We start from the raw sequence: 18,498 nt of genomic DNA, 5'->3' as shown, positions 1-18,498 counted from the left end.
GGCAAGCGCTAGTTCGCTACTTGATAACCGAACACACCCCTGGACATCTCAAAAGCAACCCGTACATACGAAACACCGAGAAAAGTAAAGGACTTTTTTGTTTCAATTCAAGACTTCAAATATTAATCACAAGCAAATAGTGTTGCGAATCTGGAAGCCATGAGCACACAACATACAGGTCCTTTAGATCAGTTATATCAGTAAGTACATGTTGCCAGTTAGGGTCCCGACCCTAGTCTAATGGGTAATTAAATGTTCCTACGCTGTGGAGTTATTTTAATAGTCAGGTTTTCTTCTCGTTTATTTTTACACTACTGACATCAACACCGACGACACCGCATCACCCTCACCGTCACCTTGCTTCCTTCACCGCGCTCTGGCCGACGTCAGGGGTGGGCGGAGCCCCTGCAGAAACATGTTGCTCGACTTCACGTGTGAGGGGCGGCCCTTTGGAAGAAGGCGGAGTTCAGGGAGGAGCCACGCGGCGGCCCTCGACCAATTCGGCATGCAACTGGTGGGGTGATCGTCGCTCAGCCAATCGGACTTCCCTGACTCTGTGAAGGGCGGTCCAAGTGATGTCACCACACCACCTGGCCAATCAAGGGGTTTGCCGCCCGTTTTGGCCAGTGAGAGGGACGGTGAGGATTTTTGCGCCAGAACTGGCCAGTGAGAGAGACGAGGAGCGACTTTGTGCACCAAAACCAACCAGTGAGAGAGGGAGGGTCGCGAGGAGCCCCCCCCCTCTGAAGCGGGGGGGGGGGTATAATTATAGGCACGGTCTGCACGTTCGTGTGAGTTGGTTTTGGGTCTGGCGCGGTCTGCGCGTTTGTCGTCGTTCTGGTCCTGGCAAGGAGTGTGCGCACGGGTTCTGGTTCTGGTGCTGGCGGGAAGTGTGAACATCTGCGCGGCCCGGCCCCGCAACAATAGCACCCATCACTTCTTTGATGGTAATCCTGAAGGGGGGAGGGAGAAAAAGAGAGGGGAAGAGGGAGAGAGGGGTGGGGAGAGAGAGCGAGGAGGGAGAGCGAGGAGGGGTGGGGGAAAGAAAGACAGTGTGAGGTGAGACGAAGGGAAGGGAGAAGTGCAGTGGAGCATTAATTACGATTCATACCGTCTCATCAAAATTATTCTGCATAGAATAACAGTGATGATTGAAACAAAATAATGTCTGAAATGCATTTTCTACCGCTCATACTGGAAACACGGCCCAGAGACAAACTCCCGTCCGGAGACAATCTCCCGTCAAGCCATAAATACCGCCTGAACGTGTCCAGAGCCAAGCTGTCTGGAGACAAACATCACCTGGACGCGTCTGGAGACAAACACCGCCCGGACGCATCTGGAGACAAACTGCCCAGATGCGTCTGGAGAAAAACACCGCCTGTTTGCGTCCAGAGACAAACACCGCCCGGATGCGTCTGGAGAAACACCACTCGGACGCGTCTCGAGACAAGCACCGCCCGGATGCGTCCAGAGACAAACACCGCCCGGATGCATCCAGAGCCAAGCTGGCCAGAGACAAACACCGCTCGGACACGTCCAGAGACAAACCCTGCCCAGACACATCTGAATACAAACACCATCCAGACAAAACCACTGTCTGGATATTTCCAGAGACAGAGACAGACAGAGAGAGAGGGGAGGGGTGGGGGTGAGAGAGGAGATGTGGGAGGAGGGTACAGCACTGTATTGGGAGGGGCTAGACTAGAGCAAGGATGGGACAGAGAGAGAGAGAGAGAGAGAGAGAGAGATATATGGGGAAGAGGAGGAGTTGGCAGAAAGAATGTTATGCTTTGTGAAACACACACAAACGTACTTTGCCGATATCGGCAATTTTTCGGGAATTGGCAGGTTGTCGATTGGAGTCGGTGTGATAACCGACTGCAGTACACACTGTATACAACCCAGAAACCTTGAGTAGCTTTCACCGAAAAACAATGTTACCTTTTGTATTGACGTTTCAGGGATATGTTCACAAACCTTGATCTTTATAAGCAACTGCGGTGACGGGTGGAAAAAAATTTGGCTCAGTAATTCAGAGAACGCATTAATATGGCAAACGGCTCAGCAATCGAGTGTTATTTCACAACTCGCTCAGGATGATGGAGCATGAACCACTCGCTCAGGGTGACAGAACACGAACTACTCACTCAGGGTGATGGAACACGAACCACTCGCTCAGGGTGATAGAGCACGAACCACTCGCTCAGAGTGAAGGAGCAAGAACCACTCGCTCAGGGTGACGAAGCACGAAACACTCACTCAGGGTGACAGAGCAGGAACCACTCGCTCAGTGTGACGGAGCATGAACCACTCACTCTAAATGACGTGGCGCGGCAATAGCGTCCGCAGAGAGTGAACCATTCACTCAGAACGACGTAGTGCGGTACTGCTGTCGACAATGGGTGCTCAGCAAGTGGCTTAAGCACTCCTGCAAGCATTCCAATTAAATGGTTGATAAGGAATGGTTGACCAGGCTGTCGCTGTATACCATATAGGATCCCTTTAACTTTAAAGCCCGTCTTCACCGCGCACGCAGCAGTGAATGAAATAAAATGAATTAAATGACTTCATCCACAAAAGAGTTGCAGCTTAATGCAGAACAACCCTGGAGACATCGCAAAGTTCAATCGCCTGTGAAATAAACATTGCAGAAATTCCGCCATTTTGCCTGCTCGTCAGGGAGTACATCGGCTTGAAGTCCGCGCAGACGTAATAACTTTTTTTTAAACATCCGGTTTTTTTTTAACCAGATTTGCTTTGATTCCCTGAAGAGCACTTCGCGAAACCTCCGAAAATATAGATCCAGATCTGGCAGATGCTATGGATAGGCAGTCCCTCTGGGGGACAGGTTGCGAGGTCTAGCAATGAATGCATTAAATCATAAAGCTCAATGAAGCTGGTTAATTTTGTTTCGTTCATAAAATTTTTCTTCACTCAATGTAATTCTTAAAACAGTAGAAAAAGATAAGTTTCATGCTTTGGAAATTTCACATTTTCTTGTGTGTCTATGGTGAAGGAGGGACCATAGCCTTTCTTGCTCAAAGTAAATTGGTACATCAGCTTCGTTACAAGACTCATTATTTTTTTAAATCAACAGCTTTGGACACTTATTTAGTCCAGACGATATCCGATCCTCAAAATGGAAAAAAATATTTCGATGAATATAAACAACGAATGTGGTCATCATTAGTTAGATATTTATCGGTACTAGAAGCACCCGCTAACTACGGGAACCATCAAGGGGGTCATGTTAATGCCAATTTTACTCCAAGGGGTCCCAGGATTACACACCCAAAAAACGGTTGCGATCGGTTCAGCCGTTTTTGCGGTACCTGGGAACAGACAGACAGACAGACGGTGAATTTTTGTAAGATACCATCCTGATGAGGGCAAATCAGCCCAAAATCCGGATTGGTGGATCCGTTTGATGTTTAACTGATGATGACCATGTAATCTTTGTCTCTTTGACAGTCAACAGGCCGAGGCCTTTGTGTTGGAGGTGACGCTTTGATGTGGACTGTGTCCGATGGAGATTGGCGGAGTGCTCGTCTCACTCCACGTTTCAATATATATACATATTCATATACATGTACATAGATATATATGAAACATATCAGGGTGGATGATGATTGTTGGGTGGGGGATAATAGGACTTTGTGACCACCCTATCGTTTCCAGTACATTTCTCTATGTGTGAAGTGATGTTGCGATCTCTTGGTTTCAGGTCTCATAGTCATGGACACAATTGACAGTTGCAATTCCACGGGGTTTACGCAAATCTCACGAGATTGTGAATTGGACAGGCAACCATGACAGGCCTTTTTTAAATCTCTCAATCGTGCTTAAGCCTTTGTAGCGACGTGAAAGGTAATATATTAAATGACCCCTGACCACATTCCTTATTCGATGTAGGGAACTGTTTTCGGCCCCCACAAAAAAATATACCGAGCAACGCCGGGTACCCCTGCTAGTGGTACATAACGATAATGATAATGGTAAACGTTTTTGTTATTTTTTTTATTTTTTTTTTGGAAATTTACCCGAAACAAGGTTGAGAGCCACTAAATGTGTAGGGCTGCAAAAGAAAAGAAAAATGAAGAAAAGAAGAACGATTAAAGATGACGTAGGTAGTAATTTATATTATCTTTGAAAGAAAATGGATCATAAGATCTGGGAAAGCATGTGACTGGCAAAGAATTCCAAATTGATGCAGCACGTGGAAAAAAAAAAAACTACTTGTATAGATAGCTCTTCGTTCTACACCGAGGTATGGCCAGAGTGTATAGGTGTGAAGTGGTGGCAAGATGAGTCTCCTGCCCAAAGACCCTGACAGCAGGTACCAAATTGGAAAGAGCAGTCGAGCAATTACCATGAAAATATCTCAAACAAACTTAGAATAGCAACAGACCTACAATGTGAAAATGCTTGTAGGGATGAGCTGAGCTCTTCTCCAACCAAAGCAACTGCATGCTTATGGAGCCTCTCTAATAAGAACAAATGACAGGCTGGAACTCCAGCCCAAATCTGACAACAGTACTTCACAAGGGGGTGTATAGTTGTCTTATACAAATGGAGGATAGCATCCAGAGGTAGAAATTTCTGGGCTCAATAGAGACAACGAGCTTGCATGGAAGCACTCTTTGCAATACCTGATATGTACTTCTCCCAGCTGAGATTAAGGGAGATATCAAGACCAAGTAGGCACAGGTCTGATGCTTCTGGCAATATCAAAGGACCCATATGCACAGGAGGAAAAGACCTGTCTCGAGAACGAGACAGGGACAGCATTTTCATCTTCTTGGCGTTGAAGGTTACGAGCCAATTGTGACCCCACTTCAACACGTTCTCGAAATCATTGTTTAGTGGGGCACAAACCTCACTACGAGAAGTATTACTTGAATTAGGAAATACACAGTAGAGTGTAGAATCATCGGCACACATGGCGAACTTGGATGTAACGTTGTCGCACAAGTCATTGATATACTGTATACCAGAAAAGAGTAGGACCAAGGACAGAACCCTGAGGAACACCACAATTTACAGAGCAAATAGGGGATGATTGACCATCAAGAACCACCTTCAACTTTCAGTTGGAAAGGAAAGCACAAATTCTGGACAATATTCCACCCGACACACCATACAACTCAAGCTTGCACAGTAGTCCCTTATGCCATGCCTTATCAAAGGCCTTTGAAATATCCAAAGCAACTAAATGGGTCCCACCCCTGTAATCTATGGCCCTGTTGAAATGATCAATAATTAGGGAGAGTAAGTCGCCAGTCAAATTGGAAAGGCGAAAACCATACTGACAGTCAGCAAAAAGTTCATTGTCCTCAAGGTGACGAAGGAGCTTATGATTGATGAAGCATTCAAAGATCTTGCAAATCACAGGAAGATGACTAATGTAACAGTAATTAGAAGCCAGAAGAACGTTCAATGACTCCCTTAAAAGCAGGGACAATGGAAGACAATTTCCATGATGAGGGAAGTACTGAATTGGCCAAGCACATATTATATAGCTCGGCTAGAATTGGTGCAAGCTCAGGGCAACACCTTGTAATGCAACTACAGGAATCCCATCAGGATCAGTTGCTTTTGAGGCATCCAAAGAATGAATAATTCTGGCAACATTCTTATCTTATACATGTTGAGGAGTGACAGGGGGAACAGAAATAACCTTATCTTTTCGAGATGGAAAAACAGGAAGGGAATGACCGTCATCATTAAGTGAGGGATTGGAGGCAAATTGCTCTGCAGAAAGATTGACCCTATCCAAATGGGAGGTAAGAACCTCAGGATCCTGAAAGAGAGGAGGTATAGAGGAGTTGTTGCGGTTAAGAACACTGTTGGCAAACCACCAAGAGTCTCTAGAGAAAAGCGGCTGAAACGTAATAGAGCCAGGAACAGAATCTGCATAATGCTGCTTGGCATCCTCCAAAACTCTCTTACAGCGATTACTAGCTTCACGAAACAGGTGCTTTGACTCAAAGGTCACCAGCAAATGGTACCGCTTGAAAAAATGGTTCTGATGAGCAATTGCTGCCACACAAGCAGGAGTGAACTTGGGTTGAGAATGAGCCTTGATCTGATAGATACGTGAATGAATATAATTCTCAATGCCAATGTGAATCCGTTGGGATATTTCCTGCACAGCCAAATCCGGACCGAGTCGGAAAGCAGACCCCCATGCCACATCAACCAGAAAATGACGAAATCCGTCCAAATCAGCCTTCCCAAATTGAAAAACAGTATGGTGAAAAGGATGGAATGTAGATGTGGGTGAGGAATACGACAGATGTACAGAAACAGGTGAGCGATCCGAGTTACCAATTGGGAGCAAAACTTTGGCAATGCATTCATCTGGGTTGGAATACATGAATAGAACAAGTAAGTACCTTCCAGTGAAACTGATAACAGTGTATAATGATAGTGAAAACGATAATGGTACATAACAATAATGAAAATGGTACATAGCTTGGTGTTGGCTTAATCGTTAGGGCTTGGGATCCGAGGATCCTGAATTCAAATCCTGCTCGGCTGTTGAATTAATACCAGGTGGGGTTGACTCAACCTGTCGTCCTTCTGAGGTCAGCAAAAATGAGGACCAGCTTGCTGGGATGTCCCGGTGTGTGCTGCGGTTTAGAATAGGTACACCGTATCCCTGTGTGTCGTCAGAGGTAACTAAAGGGTTGGTATCAGGAAGGGCGCCCGGCCATTAACAAACACACATTGCCTCAACAAGGGAACCATGAAAAGATTGTCATGGCACCTACAAGGCTAACCCCTGCTCTTGCAAGGAAAAATGGTCTGTGCTACATGATGATCGGGATAATGATAATGGTCTATAATGATATCCGTATATAATGATAGTGATAATGATAATGGTACATAAACCATACATCCATTGGGACTATACTGTGTGCAGAGCATTGGTGCTGCCGCAGCAGTCTCCTTGGCTATTGGGCACAATCCTAGACGGGTCGCCACTCCGACACAGGATCCCAGCAAGCTGGCACTCATTTTGCCGACCTCGGAAGGATGACAGGCAGAGTCAACCCCACCTGGTATTAATTCAACTGTGGAGTGGGATTTGAACTCGGGATCCTACGATCCCAAGCCCACCACCCTCACCATAAAGGCAACACCAGGCACATGGTACAAAATGATACTCATAATGATAATGGTACATATATGATAGTGATAACAGTCATTGTACATGATGACAATGATAATGGTACATAATGACAGTAATGATGGTACATAACGATAATTATAGTGATAATGATAATGGTACATAACAATAATGATAATGGTCCGTAATGATAGTGATTGTGATAATAATAATAATAATGATTATGATACATAATGGAAACGATGATGTCTGCCTGTACAGGCCATAACGTTAATACCACTTGAGGTTTTGTGATAATAATTTTCCACAAACCTTATTCATGAGAATATCGAGGAGACTAATTATTAATTAGGTCAAAATGTCAAAGGGCAAAGTCCAGTGTGAGACGGCCCGTTTTTTACTCGTCTTCATGTTTATTTACTGATTTCCATTGAGCTTCAGTGTGTCTGTCCAGGCCATAACTGTTTTTTTTTTGGTTTTTTTTACCATTGGAGCTTTTGTCATTGCATCTTGAACAAACTTTTATGATGAGAATATGGAGAACACAAATTCATAAAATGGACAATTCCTTTTAACTGTTGTTTTTGTCAAGTTGAGTTGAGGACAAAGCGGACGTGGACGGGCTTTGCATTTTGAGATGCTTTCTGGTTTTGTTTGTTTTTCTTTACATGATGTACGGCTCATAATGGAGCGACCACACAGCCACTGCGCTTGTGGGAAGTGTCATCACTTCTCAGAGCCCTCTGGTTAACAGAGACACCCCAAAATGGCGCCACATTTCTCACCACATTGAGCAGATGTGTTCCGGTGGATGTTTCTGTTGATGTGTACCGTGGATGTTTCTGTTGATGTGTTCCGTGGATGTTTCTGTTGATGTGTTCCGGTGGATGTTTCTGTTGATGTGTTCCGTGGATGTTTCAGTTGATGTGTTCCGTGGATGTTTCTGTTGATGTGTTCCATGGATGTTTCTGTTGATGTGTTCTGTTGATGTGTTCTGTGGATAATTCTGTTGATTTGTTCCGGTGGATGTTTTTCGGTTGATGTGTTTTGATGGATGTTTCCGTTGATATGTTCGGTGGATGTTTCTGTTGATGTGTTCTGTGGATGTTTCTGTTGATGTGTTCCATGGATGTTTCTGTTGATGTGTTGCGGTGGATGTTTCTGTTGATGTGTTCCGTGGATGTTTCTGTTGATGTGTTCCGTGGATATTTCTGTTGATGTGTTCCGTGGATGTGTTCTGTTGATGTGTTCTGTTGATGTGTTCTGTGGATGTTTCTGTTGATTTGTTCCGGTGGATGTTTTTCGGTTGATGTGTTTTGATGGATGTTTCTGTTGATGTGTTCCGTGGATGTTTCTGTTGATGTGTTCCGGTGGATGTTTCTGTTGATGTGTTCCGGTGGATGTTTCTGTTGATGTGTTCCGTGGATGTTTCTGTTGATGTGTTCCGTGGATATTTCTGTTGATGTGTTCTGTGGATGTTTCTGTTGATTTGTTCCGGTGGATGTTTTTCGGTTGATGTGTTTTGATGTATGTTTCCGTTGATGTGTTCCGTGGATGTTTCTGTTGATGTGTACCGTGGATGTTTCTGTTGATGTGTTCCGTGGATGTTTCTGTTGATGTGTTCCGGTGGATGTTTCTGTTGATGTGTTCTGTGGATATTTCAGTTGATGTGTTCCGTGGATGTTTCTGTTGATGTGTTCCATGGATGTTTCTGTTGATGTGTTCCATGGATGTTTCTGTTGATGTGTTCTGTTGATGTGTTCTGTGGATAATTCTGTTGATTTGTTCCGGTGGATGTTTTTCGGTTGATGTGTTTTGATGGATGTTTCCGTTGATATGTTCGGTGGATGTTTCTGTTGATGTGTTCTGTGGATGTTTCTGTTGATGTGTTCCATGGATGTTTCTGTTGATGTGTTCCGGTGGATGTTTCTGTTGATGTGTTCCGTGGATGTTTCTGTTGATGTGTTCCGTGGATATTTCTGTTGATGTGTTCCGTGGATGTGTTCTGTTGATGTGTTCTGTTGATGTGTTCTGTGGATGTTTGTGTTGATTTGTTCCGGTGGATGTTTTTCGGTTGATGTGTTTTGATGGATGTTTCTGTTGATGTGTTCCGTGAATGTTTCTGTTGATTTGTTCCGGTGCATGTTTCTGTTGATGTGTTCCGTGCTTGTTTCTTTTGATGTGGTCCGTGGATATTTCTGGTGATGTGTTCTGTGGATGTTTTTGTTGGTTTGTTCCGGTGGATGTTTTTCGGTTGATGTGTTTTGATGGATGTTTCCGTTGATGTGTTCCGTGGATGTTTCTGTTGATGTGTACCGTGGATGTTTCTGTTGATGTGTTCCGTGGATGTTTCTGTTGATGTGTTCCGGTGGATGTTTCTGTTGATGTGTTCTGGTGAATGTTTTTCGGTTGATGTGTTTTGATGGCTGTTTCTGTTGACGTGTTCCAGTGGATGTTTCTGTTGATGTGTTCCGGTGGATGTTTTTCGGTTGATGTGTTTTGATGGATGTTTCTGTTGATGTGTTCCGTGGATGTTTCTGTTGATGTGTTCTGGTGGATGTTTCTGTTGATGTGTTCCGGTGAATGTTTTTTGGTTGATGTGTTTTGATGGATGTTTCTGTTGATGTGTTCCAGTGGATGTTTCTGTTGATGTGTTCCAGTGGATGTTTCTGTTGATGTGTTCCAGTGGATGTTTTTCGGTTGATGTGTTTTGATGGATGTTTCTGTTGATGTGTTCTGTGGATGTTTCTGTTGATGTGTTCCGGTGGATGTTTCTGTTGATGTGTTCCGTGGATGTTTCTGTTGATGTGTTCCGTGGATGTTTCTGTTGATGTGTTCCGTGGATGTTTCTGTTGATGTGTTCCGTGGATGTTTCTGTTGATGTGTTCCGTGGATGTTTCTGTTGATGTGTTCCGTGGATGTTTCTGTTGATGTGTTCCGTGGATGTTTCTGTTGATGTGTTCCGTGGATCTTTCTGTTGATGTGTTCCGTGGATGTTTCTGTTGATGTGTTCCGGTGGATGTTTTTCGGTTGATGTGTTTTGATGGATGTTTCTGTTGATGTGTTCCGTGGATGTTTCTGTTGATGTTTTTCGGTTGATGTGTTTTGATGGATGTTTCCGTTGATGTGTTCCGTGGATGTTTCTGTTGATGTGTTCTGTTGATGTGTTCTGTGGATGTTTCTGTTGATGTGTTCCGTGGATGTTTCTGTTGATTTGTTCCGGTGGACGTTTCTGTTGATGTGTTCCGGTGAATGTTTTTCGGTTGATGTGTTTTGATGGATGTTTCTGTTGATGTGTTCCAGTGGATGTTTCTGTTGATGTGTTCCGGTGGATGTTTTTCGGTTGATGTGTTTTGATGGATGTTTCTGTTGATGTGTTCCGTGGATGTTTCTGTTGATGTGTTCCGGTGGATGTTTCTGTTGATGTGTTCTGGTGAATGTTTTTCGGTTGATGTGTTTTGATGGATGTTTCTGTTGATGTGTTCCAGTGGATGTTTCTGTTGATGTGTTCCGGTGAATGTTTTTCTGTTGATGTGTTTTGATGGATGTTTCTGTTGCTGTGTTTTGATGGATGTTTCTGTTGATGTGTTCCGGTGAATGTTTTTCGGTTGATGTGTTTTGATGGATGTTTCTGTTGATGTGTTCCAGTGGATGTTTCTGTTGATGTGTTCCAGTGGATGTTTCTGTTGATGTGTTCCAGTGGATGTTTTTCGGTTGATGTGTTTTTATGGATGTTTCTGTTGATGTGTTCCGTGGATGTTTCTGTTGATGTGTTCCGGTGGATGTTTCTGTTGATGTGTTCCGTGGATGTTTCTGTTGATGTGTTCTGTGGATGTTTCTGTTGATGTGTTCCGGTGGATGTTTCTGTTGATGTGTTCCGTGGATGTTTCTGTTGATGTGTTCCGTGGATGTTTCTGTTGATGTGTTCCGTGGATGTTTCTGTTGATGTGTACCGTGGATGTTTCTGTTGATGTGTTCCGTGGATGTTTCTGTTGATGTGTTCCGGTGAATGTTTTTCGGTTGATGTGTTTTGATGGATGTTTCTGTTGATGTGTTCCAGTGGATGTTTCTGTTGATGTGTTCCAGTGGATGTTTCTGTTGATGTGTTCCAGTGGATGTTTTTCGGTTGATGTGTTTTGATGGATGTTTCTGTTGATGTGTTCCGTGGATGTTTCTGTTGATGTGTTCCGGTGGATGTTTATGTTGATGTGTTCCGTGGATGTGTCTGTTGATGTGTTCTGTGGATGTTTCTGTTGATGTGTTCCGTGGATGTTTCTGTTGATGTCTTCCGTGGATGTTTCTGTTGATGTGTTCCATGGATGTTTCTGTTGATGTGTTCTGTGGATGTTTCTGTTGATGTGTTCCGTGGATGTTTCTGTTAATGTGTTCTGGTGGGTGTTTCTGTTGATGTGTTCTGGTGAATGTTTCTGTTGATGTGTTCCAATGGATGTTTCTGTTGATGTGTTCTGGTGGATGTTTTTTGGTTGATGTGTTTTGATGGATGTTTCTGTTGATGTGTTCCGTGGATGTTTCTGTTGATGTGTTCTGGTGAATGTTTCTGTTGATGTGTTCCGGTGGATGTTTCTGTTGATGTGTTCCGGTGGATGTTTCTGTTGATGTGTTCCGGTGGATGTTTTTTGATGGATGTTTCTGTTGATGTGTTCTGTGGATGTTTCTGTTGATGTGTTCCGGTGGATGTTTCTGTTGATGTGTTCCCTGGATGTTTCTGTTGATGTGTCCCAGTGGATGTTTCTGTTGATGTGTTCCGGTGGATGTTTTTCGGTTGATGTGTTTTGATGGATGTGCTCTTTTGGATGTGTTCTGTTGGATGTTTTGAGGTGGATATGGTGGATGTGGTAGATGTGTTATGGTGGATGTGGTGGATGTGTCAAGGTGGATGTGGTGGATGTGTCATGGTGGATGTGGTGGATGTGTTATTGTGGATGTGGTAGATGTGTTCTGGTGGATGTGGTGGATGTCATGGTGGATGTGGTAGATGTGTTATGGTGGATGTGGTGGATGTGTTATGGTGGATGTGGTGGATGTGGTGGATGTGGTCGATGTGGTGGATGTGATGTGGTCGATGTGGTGGATGTGATATGGTGGATGTGTTATGGTCGATGTGGTGGATGTGTTGTGGTGCATGTGATGTGGTCGATATGTTGGATGTGGTGGTTATGTTCTGATGGATGTGGTGGATGTTATATGGTGGATATGGTGGATGTGGTGGATGTGATGTGGTGGATCTGATATGGTGGATATGATATGGTGGATCTGAAATGGTGGATATGTTGTGGTGGATGTGATGTGGTGGATATAATATGGTGGATGTGATATGGTGGATGTGGTGGATGTGATATGTTAGATATGTTCTGGTGGATGTGGTGGATGTGGTGGATGTGATGTGGTCGATGTGTTATGGTGGATGTGGTGGATGTGATGTGGTCGATGTGTTATGTTGGATGTGATACGGTGGATGTGATGCGGTGGATATAATATGGTGGATGTGATATGGTGGATGTGGTGGATGTGATATGTTAGATATGTTCTGGTGGATGTGGTGGATGTGGTGGATCTGATGTGGTCGATGTGTTATGTTGGATGTGATACGGTGGATGTGGTGGATGTGTTATGGTTGATGTGGTGGATGTGTTATGGCGGATATGGTGGATGTGATGTGGTCGATATGGTGGATGTGGTGGATATGTTCTGATGGATGTGGTGGATATGATATGGTAGATAGATTTTATTGGACAGGTTTTAGTGGATGGTAAATGTGTTCTGATGAATGGTCAACCAGGATGGGTTCTGGTGGATCGGTGTTCGTACATCTCTTGCGGTGAATTATGTTTTGTGGATTGAATCTGATTCTTGAAATCTCGACCAATTCTCTTGGTATGGATCGGTTTTATTGGGCGGGTCTTGGTGAACCGTCCCGGTGGCTTCGTCCTCGTGTATGTGGCCTTGTGGACCAATCCTGGTGGAACCGTTTATCTCGTTTGTGGTGGATGGGTTCTGTCACACACACGTGCTCGCAGACGTGTGCCAGCAACCGGCTGGTGTCTGTAGTGTTATTGTCTTGTTTTTTGGGGGGTTTTTTTTCCATTTCCACTGAGACTTAAGTTAAAGCCGAGTTCCCACACGGTGATTGGGTAAGAAGAGAAAATGGCTGCCAAGGAATTCACACTTGCATGCAAGCCTGTGTGAATGTCATCGTGTAACTAACAGGCTGCAGGCTCAGTGCACCACATGGATCTCATCCCCCGGGGTTCAGCTGGCGAAGAAGCAGCTGTGCGGGTAGTTTGGAGGTCAAGGGTATTGAGGAAGAGAAAGGCGGAGGGACATTCAGACATGGCGTGCACACATGTACACACAGCGAGATAGATAGAAGACAAAGGATTTCGTTTCCTGCCTTTTCTCATCCCATATTCTAGGCACGTCAGTTTGCTGTTTTCCAGCGCCCTCTTCACATGCGGACGTTACTCATTCGATGGCTTGCTGTAAATCATCCAGATCCAGATCCTCACTCCTGCAGCTTCTCGCCTTTGTCGTCGTCGACCATGTCAAGCACACAATGCTCTGGTGCACAATGGTTCCTTCAGAATGCACGTCATCCTCCAGGTTCCAGGTTCCAGGTTCCTTCACAAGTGTATCGAGGCGTTTGCATGTCCATCTGATGTTGTTTTTTTTTTTTTTTTCCCCCACCAAGCCTCGTGAATAAGACCAGACGTGGTTATTGCGGTGAATTTATCTTGGCTTTTCGCACGATTATATTGGCAGAGGCATCGCATTAAAAGGGTTTCCAGTTCGCCTCGCTCGTGGCCCTGAAATAAACCTTGCCAGGAATGGGGTCGGTCCCACGAAAACACCGATTCCTCGGAGTGTGTGTCGAGCCGCCACAAGTTGGACACAATCCTAGTGACGGAGAGCTGAACTCACCTTTAATTTTTGGTTTTATTGTGGAACTTCATGACTGCGAACGTGATCCTCTTGTTTTGATGAAACACTCGGAGGTACTGTCAGGTATCAAGGGTGTATTATTCCATTATTTCCATGTATTCCATTTACCTTTTATATATTCAGTGGTTTAAATGGCAAACCTGCAGGTTCAGCACCAAAGCGACATCTTTCCCCATTTGGAATTGCATCCTGGAAGCTCTTTTAAGCTCGTAAAGCGGTTACTCTGAAGCAAAGCGATGCGTGGTTATGAACAGAATCTCGTTTGGCCGCCTCAGCAGGTGAGTTCACAGGTGGGTGATACCGCTTGGGATTGAGCGTTCCTGGTGCCACAAGGAAAGCTTGGTCCGAGTGAGTGGAGAGGTAGTTGAGCAATTGATGTGTTTTGGAAATTGCTTTCAAAAATGAACTTTGAATGGGAGATTGAAACAAAATTCCAACTCACAAATGTCACGGTGGTTCGTTCGTTCTCGCTTCTATTTCCCGACGCCTGTGCAGGACTCAAAACAATGCGCTGTCCGGTTAAAAACCACAACCATGTAGACATTAGAACACTGATGTCCTGTTTCCTCCTGGAAAAATGCCGGTCAACCATACACCGTATGTGTTAGCATTCCTCAACTGTGTTCATTGTCTTTTAGTGGGAGCAAAGGACAGTTAAAACTGATCGACAAACAATCGGTTGTGATTTACTGCACAAATCCAATGGTTGGGACATCGATATGTTTGTACAAGTGAAGGCCAGTGAAGTGAAAACATTTCAATTCAAACTTATGAGTAAGGACCCGTTTAGTAAGGTCTAGGTTTGTGTGGACTTGGGATGGAGGCGCCTGTGTTGTAAGGTATAGGGTTTGTGTGGATTTTAGATGGAGGCACCTGTGTGATAAGGTATAGGTTTGTGTGGACTTGGGATGGAGGCACCTGTGTTGTAAGGTATAGGTTTGTGTGGATTTGGGATGGAGGCACCTGTGTGATAAGGTATAGGTTTGTGTGAATTTGGGATGGAGGTGCCTGTGTCGTCAGGTATAGGTTTGTGTGGATTTTAGATGGAGGCACCTGTGTGATAAGGTGTAGGTTTGTGTGGACTTGGGATGGAGGCGCCTGTGTTGTAAGGTATAGGTTTGTGTGGATTTTAGATGGAGGCACCTGTGTGATAAGGTATAGGTTTGTGTGGACTTGGGATGGAGGCACCTGTGTTGTAAGGTATAGGTTTGTGTGGATTTGGGATGGAGGCACCTGTGTGATAAGGTATAGGTTTGTGTGAATTTGGGATGGAGGTGCCTGTGTCGTCAGGTATAGGTTTGTGTGGATTTTAGATGGAGGCACCTGTGTGATAAGGTATAGGTTTGTGTGGACTTGGGATGGAGGCGCCTGTGTTGTAAGGTATAGGTTTGTGTGGATTTTGGATGGAGGCACCTGTGTTGTAAGGTATAGGTTTGTGTGGACTTGGGATGGAGGCACCTGTGTTGTAAGGTATAGGTTTGTGTGGATTTTAGATGGAGGCACCTGTGTGATAAGGTATAGGTTTGTGTGGACTTGGGATGGAGGCACCTGTGTGATAAGGTATAGGTTTGTGTGAATTTGGGATGGAGGTGCCTGTGTCGTCAGGTATAGGTTTGTGTGGATTTGGGATGGAGGCACCTGTGTGATAAGGTATAGGCTTGTGTGGATTTGGGATGGAGACACCTGTGTGATAAGGTATAGGTTTGTGTGAATTTGGGATGGAGGTGCCTGTGTCGTCAGGTATAGGTTTGTGTGGATTTGGGATGGAGGCACCTGTGTGATAAGGTATAGGCTTGTGTGGATTTGGGATGGAGGCACCTGTGTAGTAAGGTACAGCTTTGTGTGGACTTAGAATGGAGGTGCCTGTGGACTAAACACTATGTCATGGTGTCTTATTTGTGATATTTTCTCCCTCTGATAACCCCCCCCCCTCTCCCTCTACATTCCCTCCCACCACACATACTTATTTGCCTGTTACTATCCTTATCTCCTTCTCCACTAATCCACTTGCTTGTTTGTGTCCGATTGTTTCTCCACCTCCCCACTGTCACAGTTACCATTTTATTCTCCATCACCTTGTTCTTCCATGAGCCTTGATTGGGTATCTAAACATGTAGAGAAAAAGGGGGCATGAGCAGTGAGAGGTTTGTGAGTGGAGCCCCCTGACCCGTGTATGTGCAACCTTGGGAATGATTCCATCTGATAGCCGTGTACTTTCTCATATTTAACAGGACATGGGATGCTAATCTGGGATGGTGTTAGTTTGGAAGAACTGAAACACAGTGGTGATTACAAGCCAGAATGACTTCCAGGTATGTGATTGTCTATGACCTTTGAACCCACTCCAACTCTTACCTTTCAGATTCACACATTCCTTGTTCTCAACTCCTTGCACCATGTACCTTGTAACTCAAAAAGTATCCTTCCCTCAGGCTCCCGGCTCCCTCCATGCGGGGAGTCGCGGTGAGTGACAGCCGACTACATCCTCCGTGCTCCTTGAACCGAAGAAGTAGAAGCTTCCACAGTTTTGAGGGAGTTCAACAGTCGTTTTACAGTTTGAATACATCTGAAGGTAGTTTTTAAACTTTTCATATGTATCTTCGTGATGTCCATCGTTATAACCTTGATGTTGAGAAACTGTAACAAATAAATGAAAAACTAATAATAATAATAATAATAATAATAATAACCACATTGCCTTTCATTGTGAAAGTATTATGTAAACATGAATAGCTTTCTTTCTCTCTCTCTCTCTCTCTCTCTCTCTCTCTCTCTCTCTCTCTCTCTCTCTCTCTCTCTCTCTCTCTCTCTGTCTCTGTCTCTGTCTCTGTCTCTGTCTCTGTCTCTGTCTCTGTCTCTGTCTCTGTCTCTGTCTCTGTCTCTGTCTCTGTCTCTGTCTCTGTCCCTCTCTCTCTGTCTCTGTCCCTCTCTCTCTGTCTCTGTCCCTCTCTCTCTGTCTCTGTCCCTCTCTCTCTATCTCTGTCCCTCTCTCTCTGTCTCTGTCCCTCTCTCTCTGTCTCTGTCCCTCTCTCTGTCTCTGTCCCTCTCTCTGTCTCTGTCCCTCTCTCTCTCTGTCCCTTTCTCTCTCTCTGTCCCTCTCTCTCTGTCCCTCTCTCTCTCTGTCCCTCTCTCTCTCTGTCCCTCTCTCTCTCTGTCCCTCTCTCTCTCTGTCCCTCTCTCTCTCTGTGTCCCTCTCTCTGTGTCCCTCACTCTGTGTCCCTCTCTCTCTCTCTGTGTCCCTCTCTCTCTGTGTCCCTCTCTCTCTGTGTCCCTCTCTCTCTCTGTGTCCCTCTCTCTCTGTGTCCCTCTCTCTCTCTGTGTCCCTCTCTCTCTCTCTGTGTCCCTCTCTCTCTCTCTCTGTGTACCTCTCTCTCTCTCTGTGTCTCTCCCTCTCTCTCTCTGTGTCCCTCTCTCTCTGTCCCTCTCTCTCTGTGTCCCTCTCTCTCTCTGTGTCCCTCTCTCTCTCTGTGTCCCTCTCTCTCTCTGTGTCCCTCTCTCTCTCTGTGTCTCTCTCTCTGTGTCCCTCTCTCTCTGTGTCCCTCTCTCTCTGTGTCCCTCTCTCTCTCTGTGTCCCTCTCTCTCTGTGTCCCTCTCTCTCTCTCTGTGTCCCTCTCTCTCTCTGTGTCCCTCTCTCTCTGTGTCTCTCTCTCTGTGTCTCTCTCTCTCTGTGTCCCTCTCTCTCTCTCTGTGTCCCTCTCTCTCTCTGTGTCCCTCTCTCTCTCTGTGTCTCTCTCTCTCTCTGTGTCCCTCTCTCTCTCTCTGTGTCTCTCTCTCTCTGTGTCCCTCTCTCTGTGTCCCTCTCTCTCTGTGTCCCTCTCTCTCTCTGTGTCCCTCTCTCTCTCTCTGTGTCCCTCTCTCTCTCTGTGTCCCTCTCTCTCTGTGTCCCTCTCTCTCTCTGTGTCCCTCTCTCTCTCCGTGTCCCTCTCTCTCTCTGTGTCCCTCTCTCTCTCTCTGTGTCCCTCTCTCTCTCTGTGTCCCTCTCTCTCTGTGTCCCTCTCTCTCTCTGTCCCTCTCTCTCTCTGTGTCCCTCTCTCTCTGTGTCCCTCTCTCTCTGTGTCCCTCTCTCTCTGTGTCCCTCTCTCTCTCTGTGTCCCTCTCTCTCTGTGTCTCTCTCTCTCTCTGTGTCCCTCTCTCTCTCTGTGTCCCTCTCTCTCTGTGTCCCTCTCTCTCTCTGTCCCTCTCTCTCTGTGTCCCTCTCTCTCTGTGTCCCTCTCTCTCTCTGTGTCCCTCTCTCTCTCTGTGTCCCTCTCTCTCTGTGTCCCTCTCTCTCTCTGTGTCCCTCTCTCTCTCTGTGTGTCCCTCTCTCTCTCTGTGTCCCTCTCTCTCTGTGTCCCTCTCTCTCTCTGTCCCTCTCTCTCTGTGTCCCTCTCTCTCTCTGTCCCTCTCTCTCTCTGTCCCTCTCA

At 45.4% G+C, this 18,498-nt stretch overlaps 1 protein-coding gene across 5 annotated transcripts in view; it reads left to right on the top strand.

Moving 5' to 3' along the window:
* The window catches only part of LOC147010209 (neuron navigator 2-like), a 74,949-nt gene that overhangs the window by 14,625 nt on the left and 41,826 nt on the right, over nucleotides 1-18,498 (top strand). For 3 of the 5 annotated variants that reach the window (XM_085860756.1, XM_085860755.1, XM_085860752.1), the window contains exons 2-3: nucleotides 16,327-16,407; nucleotides 16,528-16,667. In XM_085860756.1, the coding sequence (XP_085716882.1) occupies nucleotides 16,397-16,407; nucleotides 16,528-16,667 (151 nt within the window). In that variant the 5' untranslated portion in view covers nucleotides 16,327-16,396. Of the gene's footprint in view, nucleotides 1-13,569; nucleotides 13,757-16,326; nucleotides 16,408-16,527; nucleotides 16,668-18,498 lie in introns of all 5 variants that reach the window. The other 2 variants (XM_085860754.1, XM_085860753.1) reach the window with 2 other exon arrangements.

The sequence above is a fragment of the Eptatretus burgeri genome, chromosome 17 (assembly GCF_056783735.1).
Source record: "Eptatretus burgeri isolate ZD-2024b chromosome 17, Ebu_testis_v1, whole genome shotgun sequence".
Lineage (NCBI taxonomy): Eukaryota > Metazoa > Chordata > Myxini > Myxiniformes > Myxinidae > Eptatretus > Eptatretus burgeri.
The sequence above is the reverse complement of the archived record's forward strand: the minus strand, read 5'-3'. Positions and strand labels throughout refer to the sequence as shown.